General features: G+C 55.2%; 10 protein-coding genes across 10 annotated transcripts; 4 read left to right on the top strand and 6 right to left on the bottom strand.

Moving 5' to 3' along the window:
* Positions 1 to 11: 11 nt before the first annotated feature.
* Positions 12 to 2,424, bottom strand: L969DRAFT_93188 (uncharacterized protein; the record flags this gene model as incomplete). Its single annotated transcript, XM_014713787.1, has 8 exons — positions 12 to 85; positions 149 to 262; positions 450 to 569; positions 627 to 707; positions 762 to 1,169; positions 1,567 to 1,733; positions 1,843 to 2,213; positions 2,290 to 2,424. 8 exons carry the CDS (start codon positions 2,422 to 2,424, stop codon positions 12 to 14), a joined length of 1,470 nt encoding a protein of 489 aa, XP_014569273.1.
* A 333-nt stretch (positions 2,425 to 2,757) lies between these two features.
* Positions 2,758 to 5,532, top strand: L969DRAFT_85855 (uncharacterized protein). The gene is made up of 10 exons (XM_014713785.1): positions 2,758 to 3,357; positions 3,426 to 3,606; positions 3,662 to 3,753; positions 3,808 to 3,924; positions 3,978 to 4,698; positions 4,757 to 4,822; positions 4,875 to 5,157; positions 5,216 to 5,268; positions 5,334 to 5,421; positions 5,478 to 5,532. The coding sequence occupies exons 1-7, from the start codon at positions 2,819 to 2,821 to the stop codon at positions 5,046 to 5,048; spliced, it is 1,890 nt and encodes a 629-aa protein (XP_014569271.1). The 5' UTR covers positions 2,758 to 2,818; the 3' UTR covers positions 5,049 to 5,157; positions 5,216 to 5,268; positions 5,334 to 5,421; positions 5,478 to 5,532.
* Positions 5,136 to 5,515, bottom strand: L969DRAFT_102131 (uncharacterized protein; the record flags this gene model as incomplete). The annotated part of the gene is made up of 4 exons (XM_014713786.1): positions 5,136 to 5,157; positions 5,216 to 5,266; positions 5,332 to 5,419; positions 5,476 to 5,515. The coding sequence occupies 4 exons, from the start codon at positions 5,513 to 5,515 to the stop codon at positions 5,136 to 5,138; spliced, it is 201 nt and encodes a 66-aa protein (XP_014569272.1).
* Positions 5,533 to 5,611: 79 nt separating the features above from the next.
* On the top strand, positions 5,612 to 7,098 carry L969DRAFT_85854 (uncharacterized protein). The gene is made up of 5 exons (XM_014713784.1): positions 5,612 to 5,679; positions 5,735 to 5,778; positions 5,840 to 5,934; positions 6,000 to 6,668; positions 6,724 to 7,098. The coding sequence occupies exons 1-5, from the start codon at positions 5,657 to 5,659 to the stop codon at positions 6,775 to 6,777; spliced, it is 885 nt and encodes a 294-aa protein (XP_014569270.1). The 5' UTR covers positions 5,612 to 5,656; the 3' UTR covers positions 6,778 to 7,098.
* Positions 6,595 to 7,999, bottom strand: L969DRAFT_102129 (uncharacterized protein; the record flags this gene model as incomplete). The annotated part of the gene is made up of 5 exons (XM_014713783.1): positions 6,595 to 7,098; positions 7,150 to 7,331; positions 7,388 to 7,472; positions 7,531 to 7,651; positions 7,709 to 7,999. 5 exons carry the CDS (start codon positions 7,997 to 7,999, stop codon positions 6,815 to 6,817), a joined length of 963 nt encoding a protein of 320 aa, XP_014569269.1. The 3' UTR covers positions 6,595 to 6,814.
* A 351-nt stretch (positions 8,000 to 8,350) lies between these two features.
* Positions 8,351 to 10,520, top strand: L969DRAFT_85853 (uncharacterized protein). The gene is made up of 3 exons (XM_014713782.1): positions 8,351 to 9,179; positions 9,238 to 9,369; positions 9,425 to 10,520. The coding sequence occupies exons 1-3, from the start codon at positions 8,824 to 8,826 to the stop codon at positions 10,422 to 10,424; spliced, it is 1,488 nt and encodes a 495-aa protein (XP_014569268.1). The 5' UTR covers positions 8,351 to 8,823; the 3' UTR covers positions 10,425 to 10,520.
* Positions 10,453 to 11,793, bottom strand: L969DRAFT_344979 (uncharacterized protein). Its single transcript, XM_014713781.1, has 3 exons — positions 11,255 to 11,793; positions 10,584 to 11,203; positions 10,453 to 10,536 (listed from the first exon to the last, which is right to left on the bottom strand). The coding sequence occupies exons 1-3, from the start codon at positions 11,576 to 11,578 to the stop codon at positions 10,482 to 10,484; spliced, it is 999 nt and encodes a 332-aa protein (XP_014569267.1). The 5' UTR covers positions 11,579 to 11,793; the 3' UTR covers positions 10,453 to 10,481.
* On the bottom strand, positions 11,782 to 14,912 carry L969DRAFT_93181 (uncharacterized protein; the record flags this gene model as incomplete). Its single annotated transcript, XM_014713780.1, has 6 exons — positions 11,782 to 12,017; positions 12,072 to 13,655; positions 13,708 to 13,921; positions 14,158 to 14,246; positions 14,710 to 14,766; positions 14,813 to 14,912. The coding sequence occupies 6 exons, from the start codon at positions 14,910 to 14,912 to the stop codon at positions 11,782 to 11,784; spliced, it is 2,280 nt and encodes a 759-aa protein (XP_014569266.1).
* A 1,585-nt stretch (positions 14,913 to 16,497) lies between these two features.
* On the top strand, positions 16,498 to 17,906 carry L969DRAFT_85849 (uncharacterized protein). The gene is made up of 2 exons (XM_014713779.1): positions 16,498 to 17,315; positions 17,365 to 17,906. The coding sequence occupies exons 1-2, from the start codon at positions 16,778 to 16,780 to the stop codon at positions 17,850 to 17,852; spliced, it is 1,026 nt and encodes a 341-aa protein (XP_014569265.1). The 5' UTR covers positions 16,498 to 16,777; the 3' UTR covers positions 17,853 to 17,906.
* L969DRAFT_85848 (uncharacterized protein) lies at positions 17,881 to 20,287 on the bottom strand. The gene is made up of 5 exons (XM_014713778.1): positions 20,114 to 20,287; positions 19,736 to 20,057; positions 19,010 to 19,677; positions 18,217 to 18,950; positions 17,881 to 18,166 (listed from the first exon to the last, which is right to left on the bottom strand). The coding sequence occupies exons 1-5, from the start codon at positions 20,214 to 20,216 to the stop codon at positions 17,894 to 17,896; spliced, it is 2,100 nt and encodes a 699-aa protein (XP_014569264.1). The 5' UTR covers positions 20,217 to 20,287; the 3' UTR covers positions 17,881 to 17,893.
* Positions 20,288 to 20,309: the final 22 nt, after the last annotated feature.

The raw sequence follows: 20,309 nt of genomic DNA, 5'->3' as shown, positions 1-20,309 counted from the left end.
ACAAAGCACGCCTAAGTACCATCTTGCTTGAACCATGCGGCGTAGCGAATGAAAGACGGGGGAAGGTCTTGGCAGTAGTCGTAGGCTAGACCGAATCATTCAGTCAGTCAGTCAGTCAGCCCGTTCAGAGCGGGCAGAACCGACGCACAGTCCGGTACAGGCGATTTGGCGCAAGTGGCTTGGTTAGCGTGCGAAAAGGCTGCACCTGCACCACAAGCGCGCCAAGCGATGACTTGAGGTACTTCCTTCTGGTCGATCAGTACTGCACAGTGTTGGTCAGTCGACTGTGCAAGTAAGCAGGGCAAAGCGCTTTACGATCGCTGACGTGCTATGTGCGACGACAACCTGTCGGTCAGCATGCTCTTAGCTCAGACAATCCGTCGAGACATACAGCCCAGACTACAGAGCGAGAGTCAGATCTGAGACACTGAGCAGGGAACAGAACGCACAAGTCCAAGTGATGTAGACACCGCAGCAAGCTTGGACGCTGGGTTGCCATCCACTATCGGGTGCAAACTCGGCGCTACCCGCGCGCGCGGTCACGTAGATCATGATCTGATTGATGCCGTCTTGTCAATAATGATATGTCAGCGCAGATTCGCAATGCATCGTGAGCACCAGCTTGCCCTGGTTCTGAGTTGCGCCCGTTCCCCAATCGACGACGGATTCGTGCAGCGGGCCATTGATGCTGACCTGAGGCATATCGGCTGCACACACTGATCACTGAGCGCATGCTGATCGTCTGGCGTGAAGGGACATGCCTGGGCTGTCGGCGGCGACCTTGAGGTGGAAGGGCGTCGTCCACGTTACCTTGCCAACGTCACACAGGGCAGAACTGGCCAACACGAGATCGTAGATCTGAGAAACAGGCGAGTCGTCATCGTCGTCTCCTCCTCCACCGCCTTGTGCAGGAGGGAAGTCATTGCTCGTCCCATCGCCGTTCTCGCCTGTACCGTCACGTTTGACCGTACGCGATGATGGCTCGATGACGATACTGCCCTGGACGCCAGTTTCGGGACTGGGCAGAGCGAGTGCGGCGGTCACAAAGCCCACAAACACTGTAGTGAAGAGCATCTTGCGCTTCTTGAGCACGTTGATTGCGATGCTTTGGCGGCCTGGAAGGAGCTGAAGCGTTGACAAGGCATCTTCAGGAGCTTGTGTCGTCTTGTCTCCTCTCGTTACAGGAGCGTCTCCACATCACCCTCAATGACTCGTTCGGGCGTATTGTCAGTGTCCGCCTGTAGCTGCCGTTGTAGGTAGGATGGACGCATCGGACAGGATCTTTGAGCTTGGACCCCGACGAGGTCTCCACACGGTAAACGGCTTTCGCAGCGACGCACAGCCTTTCTAGTACCCTCTACCCCATCTTTCCAGTTGTCTCGCCAACCTGAATGCTCGTCTTTGTCATCGAAAGCGCCCTTCTGTTCAGTAGCTGGGTAGCCCAGGCGTATCATGTTCGCCATCGGCCAAATGACAACCCGAATCTCATCTGGCGGCGACTCCTTGGCGTTGGCGTTTTTGCATACACCATTCGCTATACGACTTTGTACAGTCTGCCACTGTCACCTTTGACTTCTGCGCTCAATCTGCAGTGGTACATGACGCTCGTGATGTTCATCTGTCGAACCGTAGAATGGTCAGGACAGCGGCGTTCCATCTGAGCATACTGATGTCCGCCGCCATACTGATAGGTCGTTATCTGACGATGTATATACTCGCGTCGGTCAGACGAGCTATCGGGATCCGTCGGTTGAGCCACCAACGCGTCGAGAAAGATTGATGGACAGCTTTGCAATCGTCATCTCCATTCGTGGCATAGGCTGGTCCTGGAGAATACCTCACCATCGGCTGCAGTATTCTCTTCCAAGGACCGGTCCATTCGCAGAGGCAGCCATACGGAAGCTTCTACGATTGTCTGTCATCCTGGTGCCTACGGTGGCGCTGACGACGGGGACGGCTTTCCACGAAGCAGGGTCGGTGCATCGGACATGGCTCGAGCCTGTATATCGACATACGAGCAAGTCGGTCGCAAGTTCTGCAGTCTTCGAAGTGGCGCTCTTTGCCATCCAGGCAACATCGCAATGGGCATCAATGGAAGCCGTCATCACTCTCTGTGCACTCGCGGACTGCTGCGCCAGGCCATCACTCCTGCTAGCGGGCGTAGAGGTAGCGCCATTCGATAGCTCTGCGTGGCCGGACATGTTCTGCTCGCCCTGGAGAGCAGACAGCGTTGCACGTTGGTGGGCAAGATGGCACGGTCTCTTTGCCCGACCCTTCGAGGTGACCCACCGCTTTGTGATCGCTCGTTGGCCGGGCGAGAAAGACGGCAAGCGGACTGCAGCTCTCTTTGCTACATTCCTGCTTAGCGGCTTTGTGCTGCACGACATTCGTAGGGCTCTCGAGCTGCTCGCTGGTGAACGTCATGGCTGACCTGTTTCGGGGAATGCAGCGTTGTATCTGGCGACATCGTACAAGCCATTCGATTGGGATCTAGGCTGCACTCGCTTCTTCCTACTGCAAGCGTGCGCAATGCTCATCGAGACCAAGTTCAGACAAGTCACCGGGCGCAAAGTGGGAGGTCTGTTCGGACGAGGATGGACAGCGAGCGTGCTAGCTAGCGGTGCGTTCCTGATGCGCAGACAGTTCATAGACCGTTTGAGGGTGTAGATTGCACGATGACAAGTGCGTGCTCAGGGCACAGTCGGTAGATCAGTGCTCGAGCCTGGCATGACGCTCGTTCGCGCGTGGGCGTGTCGTGTCGTGTCGAGCCTGTTCGAGCGGATTCTGTGACGCTTGCCACTCGGCCATCGGAGCTCGGATGGCAGATTCCAAAGAGCTCGAACACTCCCTATCGGAGACGCCAGTGCAAGATGCAGCTTCGGCAATGAATGGACTCAGCCTTGACACAGTATCGACAAACGACCCGGCAGCTCCACAAGCTGCCCAAAATGGAGACTCGGAGGTGACGGAAGGAGGAAGCTCAGCGAAAGCGAAGAAGAAGAAGCGGCAGAAGCTAGCAGCCAGAGCAAAAGCAAAGATGGAATCCATCCTGCAGTCCACATCTCATTTCGACCAAGACGATACGGCGGCCAATGGTGACGCTACATCTGCTTCTACTTCTGCCCAAGGCACGAGTACATCGCCGTCGAACAAGGGAGGGGAGAGGGAAGGTGCTGTGGGATCGGACGGGAAAGTGAAGATGAGCGAGAGGCAGCTGACAGAGATGATGATGCGGGAGATACGTAAACACCCAGAAGCGGCTCACCTGTCACCGGAACAGCTCATGCAACTCGCTTCCCAACTCAACGCAAAGGATGTCATCCAGGGTCGATCAGGTCTGGGAGGCAAGAACAGAAAGTACGCTGATCTTGCTGGAAAGTCACAACCGCGCGAACTGACCGACGCGCGCGTCTCGTGCGAAACAGAGACATGGGTACTCACAAGTTCTGGGCTACCCAGCCTGTGCCCCAGTTAGGCAAGACGCCAGAGAAGTTCGAAGAGGGAGTGATAGAAGAAGATGAGACGTACACAAACGTTCGCAAGGAGCCTTATCCTCTTCCGAAGGACTACGAATGGGTCACCATGGATCTCACCCAATCCACTCAGGCACGTTCATCCTCACCTTCTGCACACGTGGCGCTAAGCTTCTCGCACTGTGCAGTGTCAGGAGGTCTATGAGTTATTGACTCATCATTACGTGGAGGATGACGATGCCATGTTCCGATTCGACTACTCCAACGACTTTATCCAATGGCAAGTCTCAGCTTTCGATATGGAGCCTCGAACGTGAGCTAACATGTACAGCAGGGCGCTCAAGCCACCCGGCTATATCGCAGACCACCATGTCGGAGTACGAGTAACGGCGACGAGGAAGCTCGTAGCCTTTATCACCGGCATACCCCTCAATTTGCGTGTCCGAAAATTGTGCGTCAAGCCTTCTCAGCAGATGCACCCTAGCTGAGCCGCAAGTCGCACAGATCCCGGTTCTGTACAGAGATCAACTTCCTGTGTATCCACAAGATGCTGAGGAGCAAGCGACTTGCGCCACTGCTCATCAAAGAGATCACCCGTCGGTGTCATCTCATAGGTATCTACCAAGCTATCTACACCGCCGGTGTCTTCCTTCCCACCCCCGTTGCTACCTCTCAATACTACCATCGATCGCTCAACCCGAAGCATCTCATCGAAGTCGGCTTCTCTGCTCTGCCGCGTCATTCGACCATGGCCCGAGTGATCAAACAGTACGAACTGCCCCAAAATACCTCTTTGCAAGGGTTGAGAGAGATCGAATCTGGCGACGTGCATTCCGTCGCTTTGCTTCTCAGGCAATACATGGCGCGATTCGATGTAGCTCCCCTGTTCACCAACGAAGAGATTGAGCACAATTTCCTCAACTCAAAGGGATCCGGTCCTCTTGTTTCGGGCAAGAGGAAAGGCCAGGTCACCTGGACGTACGTTGTCCAAGATCCGCAATCTGGCGAGATCACAGATATGTTCTCGTTCTACACGCTTCCGAGTACGGCCATGAGGACGGATCCTCCTTCTTGTGTCAATGCGGCGTATCTGTACTACTATGCCAGTCATCAGGTGCCGACAGGCGAAGGCGCGAGTTGGGAGAGCGAGAATCTGTCAGATCGAACTCGATTACGGCTACGACTGACTGCGCTCGTGACGGATGCGCTCATCATTGCTCGCAATGTAGGATCAGACCTGTCGTCAGTTCTACTCGTGCTGATTCGAAACTGCGCCGGAACAGGCCCACTTCGACGTCTTCAACGCGCTCACGCTCATGGATAACAATCTCTTCATCCACGATCTCAAAGTGAGCACTCGTTCACGCTGCGCAACGCTGTGTGCTGATGGTGATCGAACAGTTTGGAGCGGGCGATGGTTTCTTGAACTACTACCTCTACAACTGGCGCGCTCATGCGATCGCGGGAGGATGTCGGCCGCCCGAAGGAAGAGGGATCGAAGCCAAGAGTGCGAGTGCGATTCCCGAGCTGGGCGGGAAACCGAACGGAAGCGGAGTTGGCGTGGTGATGCTGTGAATGCATCCTCATGAGCGAGCATCGGGGGCGTGGTGCGAGGAAGAGGGAGATCGAGGAGAATGCTGTATGCAAACAGTAACACTACGTCTATCCGCTCTTGCCTTCCGGGCTGTCGACGATGTCTCACATCAGCTGATGAGCCAGCTTGGAAGTGAGTGGTGACTGACTTGGGGTTCATTCTCCTCTTGCCGCCCGGTCCGGTGACAGCATTGACGAACCTGTCATGACGCAACGAGTGTCAAAGACGGTGATCGACAGCTGAGCGAGCTAGCTAGCGACTGACCTGCGGTTGTAGAGGATACGCTTCTTCGCTCGGCCAGTGAGCTTCTTCTTCTTTTCCTGAGGCTCGACCTTTGGCGTTTGCGATTTGACTGCAGACAGACTGCACGTTCAGCTCACGCATGCGCTCGCGTAGGGAGTGGCCTGCCTTTGCCTGCTCGCGCTAGCGATCCGTGTACTTTGCCCATGGCTGGCGGTCGACTTCACCACGCCGACCGACGTTCGAAGGCTCTCAGCTGATTTCACCGAGTTCATCTTGAGGAAATCTTCACGCGCTGCTGGAATTGATCCCTACTGACGCGTTCGACAGCGAGAGCCGGACTGCGAGCATGTCCAGAAGCTCTTACGATCGGTCCGTCGCGAAGCCAGCCAGCCCATGTCAGAGCTGACGATGCAGGTGCGGACAGGTTTCTGACGGTCTTCTCGCCCGAGGGGAGATTGTACCAAGTCGGCAAGCTCGACCTGTCGATCTGCCGTCTCCTCTCGCGCTGACCTGCAGATCTGTTGTGCAGAGTATGCCTTCAAGGCGATCACTGCAGCAGGTCAGACTGCTATTGCCATCAGGGGCGAAGAGAGTGCAGTGATGATCACCCAGAAGAAAATACCGGTCCGCTTCTTTCGTCATGCTCACCCTCGGTACGCCGAGCTGATGTGAGCGAGCGAGCCGGGCAGGACAAGCTACTGGATCCCTCCACGGTGACTTCGATGTGGAACCTGACACCGACGATCGGATGCGTCGTCATGGGTCGACCTGCAGATGCTCGCTCACAAGTCCAACGAGCTCAGTCTGAAGCTGCAGAGTTCAGGTACAAGTACGGCTACGAGATCACACCGGACGCGCTCGCAAAGAGACTGGCGTCGATCAATCAGGTCTACACCCAGAGAGCAGCAATGAGACCGCTTGGTATTTCGATGATCATCATCGGAATCGATACAGAACTCGACGCGCCTGCTCTGTTCAAACTCGATCCTGCTGGCTACTATGTCGGCTACAAGGGTACCGCCTCTGGAACGAAACAACAGGAAGCAATCAACTATCTGGAGAAAGCCTACAAGAAGGCTGCCCATGCTTCGCCGAGCAGTAACGTCGTTTCTGCTACCAGCGCGACTTCTACGACTGCCACGACGGGTTCGGGCACCGCCGGCGCTACCGTCGGATCTGTAGATTCCAAGCCAGTTGCAACAGAAGGCTTCAAGCTCGACACGCTCGAAGAGACTGTCGAGCTGGCCATCACTTCACTCCAGACCGTGCTCGCCACCGATTTCAAGAGTACAGAGATTGAGATTGGCATCGTCTCAAAAAGCGAAGGCGGTTCAAAGTCAATCTACCGCTTCAGGACGGTAGGCTTCACCAAGCTGTCGGAGGTCACAAGGAGAACTGACAATGAGTCTACAGATGGGCGCAGAAGAGATTGATGGTTATCTTCAGCGATTGGGTGAGAAGGACTAGCTACTCGACGACAGTACAATGCAATGCAACAATGTAATCATCTCGTCGTACGCTGGCTCGTCCTTCCCGCACTCTGCAGTAAGACAGCTTGGGCAATGTCCTGTCGTTTGACCGCATTGGCAATCTGAGCCAGCTCGACCTTGCGCGCTTTAGGCCCGTGCATCTTCCTCATCTTGTCGAACGCTTTCCCGCCGAGATCGATCTCGGGTATATCCAGCTCCTTCGGTCGGTTCTCCGGCAACCTGATATCGACAAGCGTGGGCGTCCAGGTCACTCTGGCCGCTTCGCTCGGTTTCATCTCAAAACTCGCGGGACTTCTCACTGTTTCCGTTCTGTCAGCTCTGTGACAGGTGGGAAGGTGCTGCGACTGACGCGTCGGTTTTGTCTCGGTGGGCAGAGGTATGACCGAGCCAGAAGCAAAGTCGTCGAGGTCAGGAACGAGCCTGCCATCCGATCGTAGTATCTTTGTATTGACCGCTATCCTCGACCACTCGATCCGTTTCGTCTCGTGATTGTATATCCTCGCTCCTCGTTTCAGTCGTCCTGCGACCATTCTGCTCGCCTCTCGGCATCAGACTGGTCGAGCGAAAGCAAACGAGACCAGGCTTGCCTTTCTGTCGAAGCGATGACGGGGTTGCCTTTCTTGTCCTTGATGGCCTCACCCCGTTCGTCTAGCTTGGGTGATAGCTTTGTGCCTGTCGTGTCAGCCGGCGGTGTCAGCTCCTACGGGTCAGCTGATGCCAGCGTGCCGACCTATGACGAGGGCAACATTGGAGTAGTGAATCGGTATCGGTTCGAGTCCTGCGCCCGGCGGGATGGCCTCGTTGGGGCCCAGCCTACTATTCCTCCTAATCTCCCTTTCCGACAAGACCCTCTGTGCTTGCCCATCAGGCCCAAAGGGACGAAGCAGCAACAGAGCAGGCAGACGCACGTGGAATTGATCCTCATGAAAGTAAAGCCTGTTGCCCAACCTGTCCACCATCCTCACTGTGCCCACTTGTCCGACAAGGGCGGGCGGACCCTCCCGTACGACGACCTGATCACCAGGGTGGATGTTCCAGAACTTGATGCGATGCTTTTCGTTTGGCCACTGGATCGTGGGCCCTTCGGCTTGTTTGACGGGTTTGTTCATCCCTTTGTACTCGTACAAGTGTCTGAAGTTGGACTGGATGGACACATCCCCCTTGAGGTACGTCCTCAGCTTCGTGGCTGCTGATGCCATGCCGGTGTGAGCAAAAGACACGATCGAGAGCCTGAGCAGGCGAAAGAGGAAGTGCCACGTGGAACTACGCGAGCGTGAGAAACGCTTCTCCTCTCTCTTGATTTTGAAAGAGTCAGGAACTGACGAGTGCCACTGCAAGGCCGAAGCACAGTTGACAGAGTCAGGCGCGCACGATCATGGTATCGGACGATACACGCAAGCCGAGCACCTCGGAGACGCCCGAGAGTCTTTCGGAAAGGCTCGATTTTATCGATACCGCTCGTGGACGGATCCTCTGTGTGGCCGACATCAGAGGTCCGCCAGGATCTGGCCTGCTCACTCGACCGGGCTGACCAGGACTTGAGTGGCCAGGCAAGATCTCGCAGCTGAACGCGCTAGCTGAAGAACATCGGGCGAAAGCGATCATCCACACTGGCGATTTTGGGTTCTACGGCAAGTCAACTCTGCCCCCTCACCGTCCTCATACTCTGCATGACTGATGCCCTCCTGCGCACCGGACAGAGCAATCTTCTCTGGCGCGTATAGCCGACAAGACGCTGAGACACGTCATACAATACTCCAACTGCATCTCTTCTCCCCTTCGAGCGCAACTGCTCGCCAACAATGTCGCACCCTCTGAGCAACGCCAGCTCCTCTCCTCCGGCGACTCACAAGATCCCAACAAGACCCACTTGTCCGAGTTCCCGCTCCTGCTCACGGGCGAGCTCGTACTGAAAGTACCGGTCTATACGGTCTATGGCGCTTGTGAGGATGTAGCCGTCATCGAGAAGATCAAAGCCGCTCCCTCTGCGCCCATCTCCGCCGCACCCGTCTCCACGCCCAAGATGGCTCACCCTCCATCGTACTCCATACCCAACTTGACCATCCTCTCCGAATCGACAACGAGAGTGCTCGATATTGGCGGGCTAAAGCTCAGGTTGCTCGGTCTGGGGGGAGCAGTCATCTCTCACAAGCTATTCGATAACGGCGAGGGGCCAGGTACGACAGCAGGTGCAGCCGGCACCATGTGGACGACGATACTCCAGATTGGCGAACTCGTCGATACTGCCCAGCGCGTCTACTCCCAATCAGAGACGAGACTGTTCATCTCTCATGCTTCACCAGGCAAGGAAGGGCTCCTTGCCCAACTCGCTCTCGTTCTCAGAGCAGACTTTACCGTTTCGGCCAGTCTGCATTTCAGGCGAGCCTGAACAACCTTGGTTATGCAGTTCAGCTGCTCATGTGTTACGGTCATGCAGGTATGGCACGAGCTACAACGAGTTTAGCGTCCAGCAAGATCAAGATGCGTTCCGTCGGAAGCTGCTGCAGTCAAAGGACGCCTTCAACGAAGTCTGGGGCCGTGTTCGCGCAGATGTCGAGGCGCAAATCGAGTGGGTCTCGCATCCTCAACTTTAGCAGTGAAGCTGAGATTTGAGGGGGCCTCAGTGACGAGCAAAAGCCGCTGTTGGAGAATGCGCTCGCAGTCACAAATCGAGTTCCGCAAGAGCCCGTACCGCCAGGATCTGCAAGCCCAGACGATTTTGCCTACAAGAACGTCTGGCACTTCAACCTACCAGATACAACGTACGGCAATCTCATCTTCGATCTAGCAGACGGCAGAGTGTCCACAGAGATGAAGTCTCAGGGCTTCCACTATCTCTATCGTCAGAACCCGCCTGCGCCGTCCACAGCGAGACCGAGCCTGCCGAGCAAAGGTCCTTCGGGGCCCTCCCCTCAAGCCACTCGAGCGCCATCCCTCGCGCCTTCGAACGAACCTTCCCGCTCGCCGGCCCATCGACCTCAACAACATCGCGACGATCATCCACACGGAAGAGCAAACGGGTTCAATCGTAACGATCGCTTCTCCGGCAACTGGAACAACTCTCACAGTTCGAACAACGAGAGAGGGCCTTACAATCAGCCGTCGGGGCCCATGCACCGAGTAGGGCCAAAACCAGCAGACGCGCCTATCAAGCCGCCTGCTGTCGGCCCTGTTGCGACTGACAGTGCAGCTCAGCGAGAGAACTCTGAGCGTCCTGGGTCAGCTACAGGTGGTCGAAAGACTCCCAATTCCAACAAGCCTGGCAAACGTCCTCAGGGCGATCGTCCGGAGCGCGCTCAGTCTGAAAAGCCACCGGCGAGCGATGTGCCCGCGGCCGCTACACCGACAGGTGAAACAGTGCCAGAGAGCTCTCGACCCTCTCGTGGAGGTGGCAGAGGTCATTCACGGGGAGGAAGCGCAGGAGGATCGCGAGGAGGGCCGACGAGGGGAAGAGGAGGGAACAGACCAAATGAGCCCAGAGAGCCTCGCGAACCGAGACCGCCAAGGGAGAACAAGCCAGATGCGGCCAAACCACAGCCTGGTGCTGCATCTGCTCCGAAAGCGGAGGCAGGAGATGCGAAAGCTGCATCTGCTAAGCCTGCTGCAGATGCTAACGGGGCTTGATGTCGTTGACGAATTGCAACGTGTTCACAACCCCTGAGACCTGCTAAGAATACTCTGCTATCGCCATGAATCAAACTGATCTGCTCTAACCGGTAACGGGCGTGACATGGCTCTTCAATGATGGTCAGCAGGAGTTCGTTGTAAACATTCGTGACTCACGCTTCGGTATCCTTGATCGCTTGGCTATTGAAAAAATCTTGTTTCTCGTTTTGCAAGACCGGATAGCCAAATATCGGCTTGTCACTCGTTTTGGGTCGTGTCAATTGCGTCGACCGCGAGGTAAGAGCAAAGAGCAAGTTGAGATTGTAAACTTGAGTCAGGCAGATGAGTGAAGCCATGAATGTCAAGCCGGTCGTGTCACTCGTGAGGAAGAGCACGCCTGTGGCCATCGCCAGCAAGGAACTGATACCAGACGAGAGCAATGCCAATCTGATCGTACGCATGACGAATACGCTCGCTCGTGCTCCACTCTCGCTCGATGTGACTGTCCATAGTCTTGCGCAAATTGCCGCCGCAATACACAGATCGACACTAGCAGTGATGAACAGATGGCTCTCGAGCGCCCATCGTAGATTGCCTTGATTGAAGAAGACTTGCGTTCCGGATCCGCTGGCGAAGATGGCCGTGAGCAAGATGCCGGTTGCTAGTCCGAGTAGCATGAGACAGGCAATGGGAAATATGACTAGCTTGCTGCGGTTCGTCAATCGATAGACGCGTGCGGCGAAATACGCTTGCGCTGTAAAGGCTTCGATTGCCACAAGCGCAAATGACATCTCGACCTGCTTGTTCGTATCAACTCTCCAGGGAGGAAAAGTCGTGAGTGAGCGCACAGTCACGAAACGATTGTCAACGAGCGCGCTCGCATCGCCGAACCAGCTAACGAAGATTTGAAACCCGACGTGCGTGTCTACGAGTATGCTGAGCAATGCAGTGCCCGATGTAACGGCGACTGCTAGCTTGATCCAGCGAGAGTCGTCTTTGTAATGCGAGATATAGCGACACAGCACGATGAGGCCGGCGCCATTGAGGGCCCATGCAATGTTAATCCCGAGAAGCCAAGGCGCGAGAAAGAGTCCGAGAGAGAATGGCTCGACTGGCTGGAGCTGAACATTGCTTCCACCTACCGGAGGTGCACCTCTTGCGTATTCGGACATGTCGTGACGAAGAGGCAGACGAGGAAGACATTAAAAACGAGTGGCGAGGGAAGATGGCACATCAGATCGAAGAGGTCCGAGCGCACTGCGCGCATTGCGTGGTTATTGACAAATTGTGCAGGATTGACACAACAGGAAGAGATCGAATGTAGCATGGCATATGCACAGGATAGCTTGCGAACAAGCAGACAGGTCGTAAGGGATCAGAATGGTGAATGATTCGGCTGTTGATGACCGAGCGCTTCGCCAAGCGTTCGGTGTCCGTTTGCACCGATCGAACAATCTTTATGCGTGACGAGCAAGTTTCGTAGGCTAGATATTTCGTCCCGTAACGAATTGACTGTGTTTTGTAGCGTTTCGTTGTCAGAGGTAAGATACTCGACTTTCGCCTGTAGTTGAGAAAGCCAAGCTTTCTTTCTCTGCCTGCATTTCAATGCAGCTATTCCCCCCCGAACGATCAGTATGAGCTTGTGGGCGATGCGACGCAGCGTACCCTGTCGATTCCGTTCCAAGAAACTTTTGCGCTTCTCTTCTTCTGTCTCTGGTTTTGATGGATCTCGGGGCGGCTGGTTGGCGTCCCAGTCGCCATTGTCCGATCTGCCATCGTCGCCTGCACCTCCGTTGAGACTGGACGAGCCATCGTTGAAATCAATATCTTCGGGCTCGTCTTTCGGTTTCTTCGCCCGGCCTGTCTTCTTCGTAGACGGAGCGGGGACTGGCACATCTTCCTCTTGCTTTCGCTTTTTCGGCGCGCGCTTTGACTGACGGGCGGGAGCTTGCGAAGCGGGCGAATTGGATGACCCGTTCTGACTGATTGTGGCACTAGGTAGCTGCTGATTAGGTTGACTGTGTTGATGATAGGGATTAGATGCATATGGCAAGTGCTTTAGATTGCCATAGGATCCTGCCGAATTCAAATTTGATAGCGCAGCAGCAGCAACGAGATCCTCGGGCTCTCCGCCCTGTTCGAGACCCTGGGAAGCCTGTGTGAGCAGATAGAGTGGGTTAGTAGCGTATGCGTTGTGCTGCATTGCCGCTTGCTGTTGCTGTTGTTGCTGATGCTGCTGTTGCTGTTGTTGCTGTGCATTGTTGAGCGAAGATGGCGCTATAGACGGCGCCACTGGCTGACCGTGATAGCCAGTAGGTATCGGGCCTTGTCTACCACGCGCAGCAGCTCCGACGGCAATCGCTGCACGCTGGCCAGATGTGAGTGGCCTCGGGACACCTTGTGTCTGCGCGGCAGCAGCAGCTGCCGCCTTTGCGACCTCCTCGCCGGTAGGGATGCCGGGATTGGATTGCGCTCGTACTCTGAGCGAAGCAGTTTCGTTTGCCTTTGAGAAGCTCGCCTCAAAGTGATTAGGATCGTTGCGAGCGCTACTATCTGCGCCTGCACCGGCATGATTGCCGCCCGTGCCGGGAGTCTGATTGGTCATCATCGCAAACATTGCTTGTGTTGCCGGGCTTGGCGGAGGGAAGTCACCGCCTTCGATCATGGGCGTCAAGCCAGTCCTCAATGACGACGAGTCAAACAAAGAGTGTGAGCCGGAGGCGCCGTTGATATGCGGATGATGCTGATGCGGTTGTTGATGATTCTGCGCCGGCCCAGCTAGCATAGCAGGCGAAAGAGGACCCGATCTGAGCGAATGGTCAAAGTCCCAGCCAAAATTGTGCAAGCTGGTGCTGTTGGCAGGGGTAGGACTAGCAAGCGAGGCGAGAGGTGGTAGCTTCACAGCGCTAGATCCGCCAGACGATCCAATTACGGGAATGTTAGCCTGGCCTGCACTAGAATGGATGTCGCGCGTAATCGGAGTTTGATGGCTGGGTGTTGCGCCTGTGCCGCTCGCAAATGGATGAGCAGAGGGCGTTCGTATCGCGGGCGAGCTCGATCGCGCTCTCCGGGGTAGTGATGGCGAGTCCAGCTTGTTGGCAGCCAGAGCAGGGTTGTAGCCTGGCGGCGGAGGATGCGAGGACGAGAAGGACTGCTCGAATGGGTTTGGTTCGAGATCAAGCTTGCTTGAGTAGTGACCTAGTCCAGGTCGCGAGACTGGGTCAGACGATGCTCGTACGTATCGTTGCTCTACCCTCGCGACTCGTCAGTATTGGAATCTCAAGCTGGCGCTACGGCGTACCCCCGTCGGTAGCATGCTGCTCAGACTGGTGGATCCCTCCAAAGCCGGTCGTTGGAGGTTGCTCTTGTGCGTTTGGTCTGATGCTGCTGTTTACCGGGATGATGGGCTTAGCTGGCGTTGCTCGTGAGCCTGGAGGAGCGTAGTAGTGACTTGATGGCGCTTGACTGGCCTCGTAGGGCTGCCTGATTGCCGCTCCGGACGCCAGATTGTGTGTCTAGCTGACTTAGCCGAGGTACAGGCTGGCTTATGTCGGTCTCTGGGAAAGAGCCAAAGAAGAATCAGACAAGGGTGCTGATCTGACAACGCTGCATTAGCATCGTCTCTCGCTTGGATGCCAGCAGTCGGAGGGCCAGAGGGGTGACTAAGCGGTTGCGCACGGGCAATGCAAGCCTCGAGCAGCAAAGCGCAAAGAACGATCGACTGACCATACACGAGTGACGGATGACGTACCTTGCTGTTTGCGTCCTCGGTGCGTCTTTGCGGGTATCGATGGGCCTTCTCCTCTTCTGTCTCGACCCGCCTCGGATTAATCCTTCTCGCTGTAAAGCTCGATCTCTTTCTAAACAGCCGTTTCTACTCTTTTCTCTCGATCAGATCGACCACCCTCAGCTGTTCTTGCTCGTTCACTCTGCGAGGATCGACAAACTTGACTCTCTCTATGACGACGATGACGGAGGTCGCTCGCGGCGCTCTCCGCCATCTGTGGAGAAAGCATAAATTTCTAACCGCGCGCGATTGGCGTTGTCAGTCATCCGTCACTCACGATGATTGATCAATCCTCGCATCAAGATTGCGCGATCATCTCTCCGTTTTCTGCGCAAGCATTCCTGGCTTATACATTGCCGCCATCATCATTGGCGATCAATGTGGCCGTCGCAGTCACAGTACCCTGACATTCGCCACTGTTCTTCGGATGATTGACGCAGAACCTTCTGTTCAGGTCGCAATCTACCAGACGTGTGTCAGCGAGTCAGCATCTAGAGACGAAGGGGCGATCTCTACTTTGCCAGACAGAGATGTCGCCAATCAAACGAGCAGCAGGTGTTCCTCCGTTGTTGTCTATCGAGATGATCAGCGCGGCACGATGCAGCCACAGAGCTCGTACAAATCTCAAGAACACCTTGGGCAGTGGCCGTACAGCATCCATCTGGGTTTCTGTCATTGATGTCGCCGTTAGAGTCGAGCAAAGAGACCCAGAAAATCATCTTGTAGCCAGCGCGTCGACCAGATCCGCACGCCGTTCCTAAACTTAAAGGATACCACTCGGTTATTGCAAGCACGCAGCCTGGAGGATCCGAGGTGAACTAGAGGAACCGATCAGCTGCTACGAGGCGCGGAGAGGCTGATGACGAACGTATGTCGCCATGGGAATAGGCGCTGAATCTTCGAATGTCGTCGGCAGGACAAAGGACAGACTACTGCCTGCAGTGATGGCAGATGCATACCTCCCGCCAGGACAGCTGAGCGGCCCAGTCAAATCAACTTGCCACTGGTTGTAGCAATGATCAAGAGCTGCAGCACTCCTTAGAAGGATGCCCGCTGCGAACTGCCTTTCCCATCAGTCCCTCCTCAGTCGTTTGTCAACAGAGCGACTCGCCAACACAGTCTCAGCCAGATAGCTTGATGTCACCATCGACTTCACTCTCAAGGCATCCGGAAGTCGTGCGGAGTGCGCAAGCGTCGCCTTCGCGATGCGTCTGCATAGCGACGCTACACGTTTCAGGCATGATCTGATCCCACCTGGCTCGTGCTGTCCAAGCTGCTCGCCAATGTCCATATCTCCGGCTGTCAGCCATTTATGTTTCAGACTACTTCGGGGCTTATAAGATCGCGCCGCATCCTCGTGCTGGAGCATCATTCGCACGATGTATAAGCAGATATTGCATGTGATTCGCAAAGCCAGCGGCTCAGTCGCCTTAGACATCCGCTCATGATTTGAAAGGTGTGATCAGGACGGAGAGCGCCAGTCTGGTCAGGCGAAGCCAAGTCTATAGGGGCGGAAAGAGAAAGTTGGATTGCAATGTATCAATCAGCCGGTCCACGCTGCCCAGTTGCTGAAATGCTCGTCAGCTCGGGTCCATCAGTCCTTCGTCTGGATGCTGCATGTGATAGTGTGCTGTACAAGCTAGAAGACGCTCAAGTGATGATGCACGCGCAGAGAGAGATTTTCGCTCATGATTCGAATCCAGGACGGATGTGACCCGACGGTGAAGAAAGTAATAAAGCTGCATTGGAGGGGAATAACTGCAAGGGCTGTCGGCTGGCTGTAGCAAGCCCGATATATACAGGTGCCAATTGGCGGGGGGCTGCACAGCAGACCGACAGCGCGATGCAGCCAGTAGGATGAGTGGGATTCTCGTTGAGAGCTGAGCAGGAGGAAGAGGCTAGCGCTCAGCAGTGACCCTACTGGCAGGCTAAAAACGCTCTCCTGACTGCTACTGGCAACGAGAGAGGAGAGGAGAGTGATGAAGCAGGCGAACTTGAAGTCGACTCCAGCTGTGCTGGAACAATTCGCGTTGACAGACCAGCTGCTCAGACCGATGAACACACAGGCCTACACACTTTCACTACTACCTCGGCACCGGCCTAGCGCTGAACGCTTTGTTGAATCGCATTGAGTCGCTTCGAGCCGAGTTAAGTGTGGAAAGAATGAGGAACGCGCTTTTTATGCGTGCCCAGTGTACAAATCTTGTCACGTTAGTATTGCTCGCGAGAAATTTGCACCGCGCGATGAACGTCACGTGATCAATATGAGGACAATCTGATGTTGCCGAAATTGAATGCCTCGTATACTCTCATGACTGCTGATGAATTGTGTAAAGTCTCAGCCACTGTCGCAGGCGATAAGTATCTCTCCTGACCCAACACTATCGACAGATCTGTCCTGGCAGCTTCAGGAGGCGTGGTTGATCTCGCTGAGTCAAGCGCGCTTGTCATTAACAGTCAGCAGGCTTCATGGTAGAAATCGATATAAAGACAGCTTTCCTTCTCCTCGGACCTGCCATTCTGACCTTCCAAATCGACAGCAGAAGCTAGCAAGTACACAAGACTCACTCACACAGAAGCACACATGTCGTCTCAACGCCTCGCACCGGGCTCCCTCATTCTTGTTACGGGTGCTACCGGTTTTATAGGCAGTTCAGTCGCAGAGCATCTCGTTCGCCAAGGATTCCACGTGCGCGGGGTTACGCGAAGCGCCAGTCGAGCTCAAGCACTCAAGTCTAAGCTCGACAAGGAGCACGGAGCTGGATCATTCGAAACTGTCGAGATACACGACATTACCCAGGCCAATGCATTCGACGAAGCCATCAAGGGCGTCGATGGCGTGCTTCACCTAGCCACCGACTCTTCGCTCTCGGACGATGCCGCAACAGTTGTCAAGTCTGTGGTCGACGGGACACTGTCGCTCGCACGCGCTGCAGCCAAGACACCGAGCGTCAAGTCATTCGTATTGACGAGTTCTAGGATTGCCTCTTTCAATCCCGAGTCTGGCAAAACGTACAGGCCTGACATGAATATCTACTTTGAAGAGGCTGTCACTCGTGCCTTTGCCAAAGGCGACGATCCCTTGCGCGGTGTCTATGCGTACGCTGCCAGCAAGGTCGAAGGTGAGCATCATCTCAAAATATTGCTAGCCGCTCATTGACACATTCGCAGGCGAGAAAGCCTTTTGGAAGTTCGTCGATGCAGAGAAGCCAGCTTATAGCGCCAATGCTGTCCTACCCGACTACGTGCTCGGCCGAGTTTCCAACCCTGAAAAGGGCAAGTACAGCACGCATACTTTCCTCAACGATATTCTCGAAGGCAAGCCAGAGATGGCTCTCGCGTTCAACGCTGTGCCATCGTGGTACGTCGATGTGGAAGATGCCGCAAGAGTTCACATCGCCGCTCTGCTCGAGCCCGATGTCAACCACGAGCGTCTCTGGGCAGCAGCCGGTCCGTTTTCACTTGACGAAGCGCTCGATGCTTGGAGACATGCTTGGCCAAAGGCAAACGTTCCACAGGATTTCAAGGGTCTGCCAGAGCCTGCCAAGGTGCTCATCAATAACACCCGCTCGACAGAACTGCTCAAGCGACAAGGACGGGCTGGCTGGGTGTCATTCAAGGACGCCGCAGTCTCAAATGCCAGAGAGCTGTTCGTCTAGCTCTTCCCTGGAAAATTGCACAAATAATGCAAGAATTTGGACTATCGCTTCTTAGTCTCCTTGAGAGCCAAAGTGAGCACATCGTACGAATCCAGATTGAGCGCGGCCAGCGTGATATTGGCCTGTAGAATTCTGGCCCCCAGCGAAAGTTTCTGTCGTCCAGTGGGCATACCGATCTTCTCTTGTATCCTATCTCGCAACGTGCCGGCAAGCAGGGTAAGCGGAATATCAGACAGCTGAAGTACACTGCCATCACAATGCCACTCTGGCTTGTCAGGCAAAGTAGGAAGCTGGACAGACACCGTTATCGGCTCCTGTCAATAGCTATGAGTGTCGAACCAGAGCGCAACAAAGATGGACGAACAGGATGAAGGCGGAGCCATTCGGCTTCGGGATAGACTTGGCCGGGCATCTTGCGACGCTTTGCGTCTGGTTGACCGACAGCAGGATCAACAGCAGGACGAATCTGACCATAGCTATATCCTCCCGGAGCAAGCGAGATGGGCGGCAAAGGTTGAGGAGGGGCCATGCCGGGCGGAGCCATTCCGCTTGCAAAATTGATAGGCGGACCGAACGAAGGCAGATTTGATGCGGGTTGAGGTGCGGCACTCATACTTACTCCGGTGAATTGAACAGGCTCGGGAGCAGGAGCAGATAAACCAGGGCCGACTTGGCCTTGGAGCTCTGAGCCGGCCAGACCCTTTGCACGATGGAGCGCGTCGATCTGAGCGTCGAAGCTCGCGCCAGCAGCAAATCTAGCAGTGACGGCATCGCTCGAATTAGTATGGCCATCCCAGACCGCTCTTTCTCGCTCTTTCTGCTTCTTGCGCTCTTCTGCTTCCTCTGCTTTGCGCTTGTCTGCTGCTGCTGTCGTTGTGAAGATATCGCCTCGTTTGGCTGCCAGTTTTCGCAGGGATGCAGAAACATCGGCACCTTCCGTGAGCATATTGGCAGCAGTACGATTGCGTTCTGTCTGAGCTTGCTTCTCCTTCCATGCAGGATCGAGCAGTTCGATCCGGACATGCTCTTGGAATTCGTCAACAGGGACTTCTTGACCACAGATGGTGCATGTCGTAGTGTTTCCCTTTGCCGACTTGGCTGCACGTGGAACATTATCGTCAGCAGGTCATAGCCTGTGAAGAAAGGCTTCGACGCACATTTAGGCACATAGTCTTTTCTGATCTTCATCGGACCAGATTCGTGCGCGATCTTGATCTCAACTTGCTTCCTTCGCTCGGCAGACGCAGCTTCGTCCATCGGTTGCTCGATAGCTTGCACCTCCGGCTCTTCCTCCGCTGGCATTTCCTTGCCTTCCATCAGCAAGGCAGCCATCCTCTTCTCAGCAAGTGACATATTCTCCACATCGGCCAATTTGAGCGGTGCAGGTAGCTCGATAAGATCGTCGGCATCTGTGAATTCGACAGTAGAGACGACCTGGAAATCCTGCCATTCGATCTCTTCGAACGCTTTCCTCTCCTTCTCTTGGGCATCCTCCTTCTTCTTCCGCTTGTCCTGTTCCCATCGTTCCCATTCTACTCTCTTGCGAACGTCTTTCATGACCTCTCTGCGCCCCTCTGCACGCTTCTCCTTCTCGGTCAAGCCGCTAGCCAGTCGGCCTGATCGCCGCGTGAGGTTCTCGAGCGCGACGGACGTAGGCGAGATGACGGCTTCGTATTGCTGTACGAGTCGGTTGAAGTAGCCAAAGAGCGAATGAGATGGGCGGAGAAAGTCGAATTGATAGTTTGTTCGCTCTTTGGCGGCGAGGTCGTTGGAGAATTTGCGGCCTGAACGAGCAGTGAAGAGTGCTGTCAGTCTCAGGATATCCCTGTCACAGATGTCAACACCGTGAGCTCAGAGGACCATATGATCTCCATGTCACATACAGATCAACAGCGTTGATGGTGGGCATTTCTCCCTTGAACTCCCAAGGCGCGGGCGGATCACCCTTTGGCCTGTCGAGCTCGTCGGGATCTTCGGGCACCTGAGCAGCAGCAGCGCCCGCAGAGGGCGTGCTCAGTCCTCCCGCAGTGACCGCAGCGCCTGACTTGATCTCCTTGATCTTGTACTGGTAGTAAGCGTGATAGACATCGCCAGGCTGCAAGAACGAGAAGCGAGAGTCGGCCTTCTCCCTGTTGCGAACTTTGTTCTCGAAGCTGCTGGGATCCTTCTGCTTGGCTACAAATCCAGCTGTCTTGTCCGCAATCTCTACGATACGCACTGCTTGAGATCACACCGCTAAAGCCAGGTACAAGTTGGCGTACCTCGGATAGCTGGCGGCGGGAGGATGATGTCTGTCGGTATCTCGCTTGCGTCTCCATTGCTAGTGATCGGCTTTGATGCCGAGGCGACAGGTGAATCGACCATCCTTGGAAGGGTAAATGCTGTCAGCAGAGTCTCTCTGCGCCCGCGCCCTTTCTGCCGCCACGCTCGCTCGCCAGCTCTCGCGCTAGCCCTGCT

The sequence above is a fragment of the Mixia osmundae genome (genome assembly GCF_000708205.1).
Source record: "Mixia osmundae IAM 14324 unplaced genomic scaffold scaffold_3, whole genome shotgun sequence".
Classification (NCBI taxonomy): domain Eukaryota; kingdom Fungi; phylum Basidiomycota; class Mixiomycetes; order Mixiales; family Mixiaceae; genus Mixia; species Mixia osmundae.
Note: the sequence above shows the minus strand (reverse complement) of the source record. Positions and strands in the feature narration are given on the sequence as shown.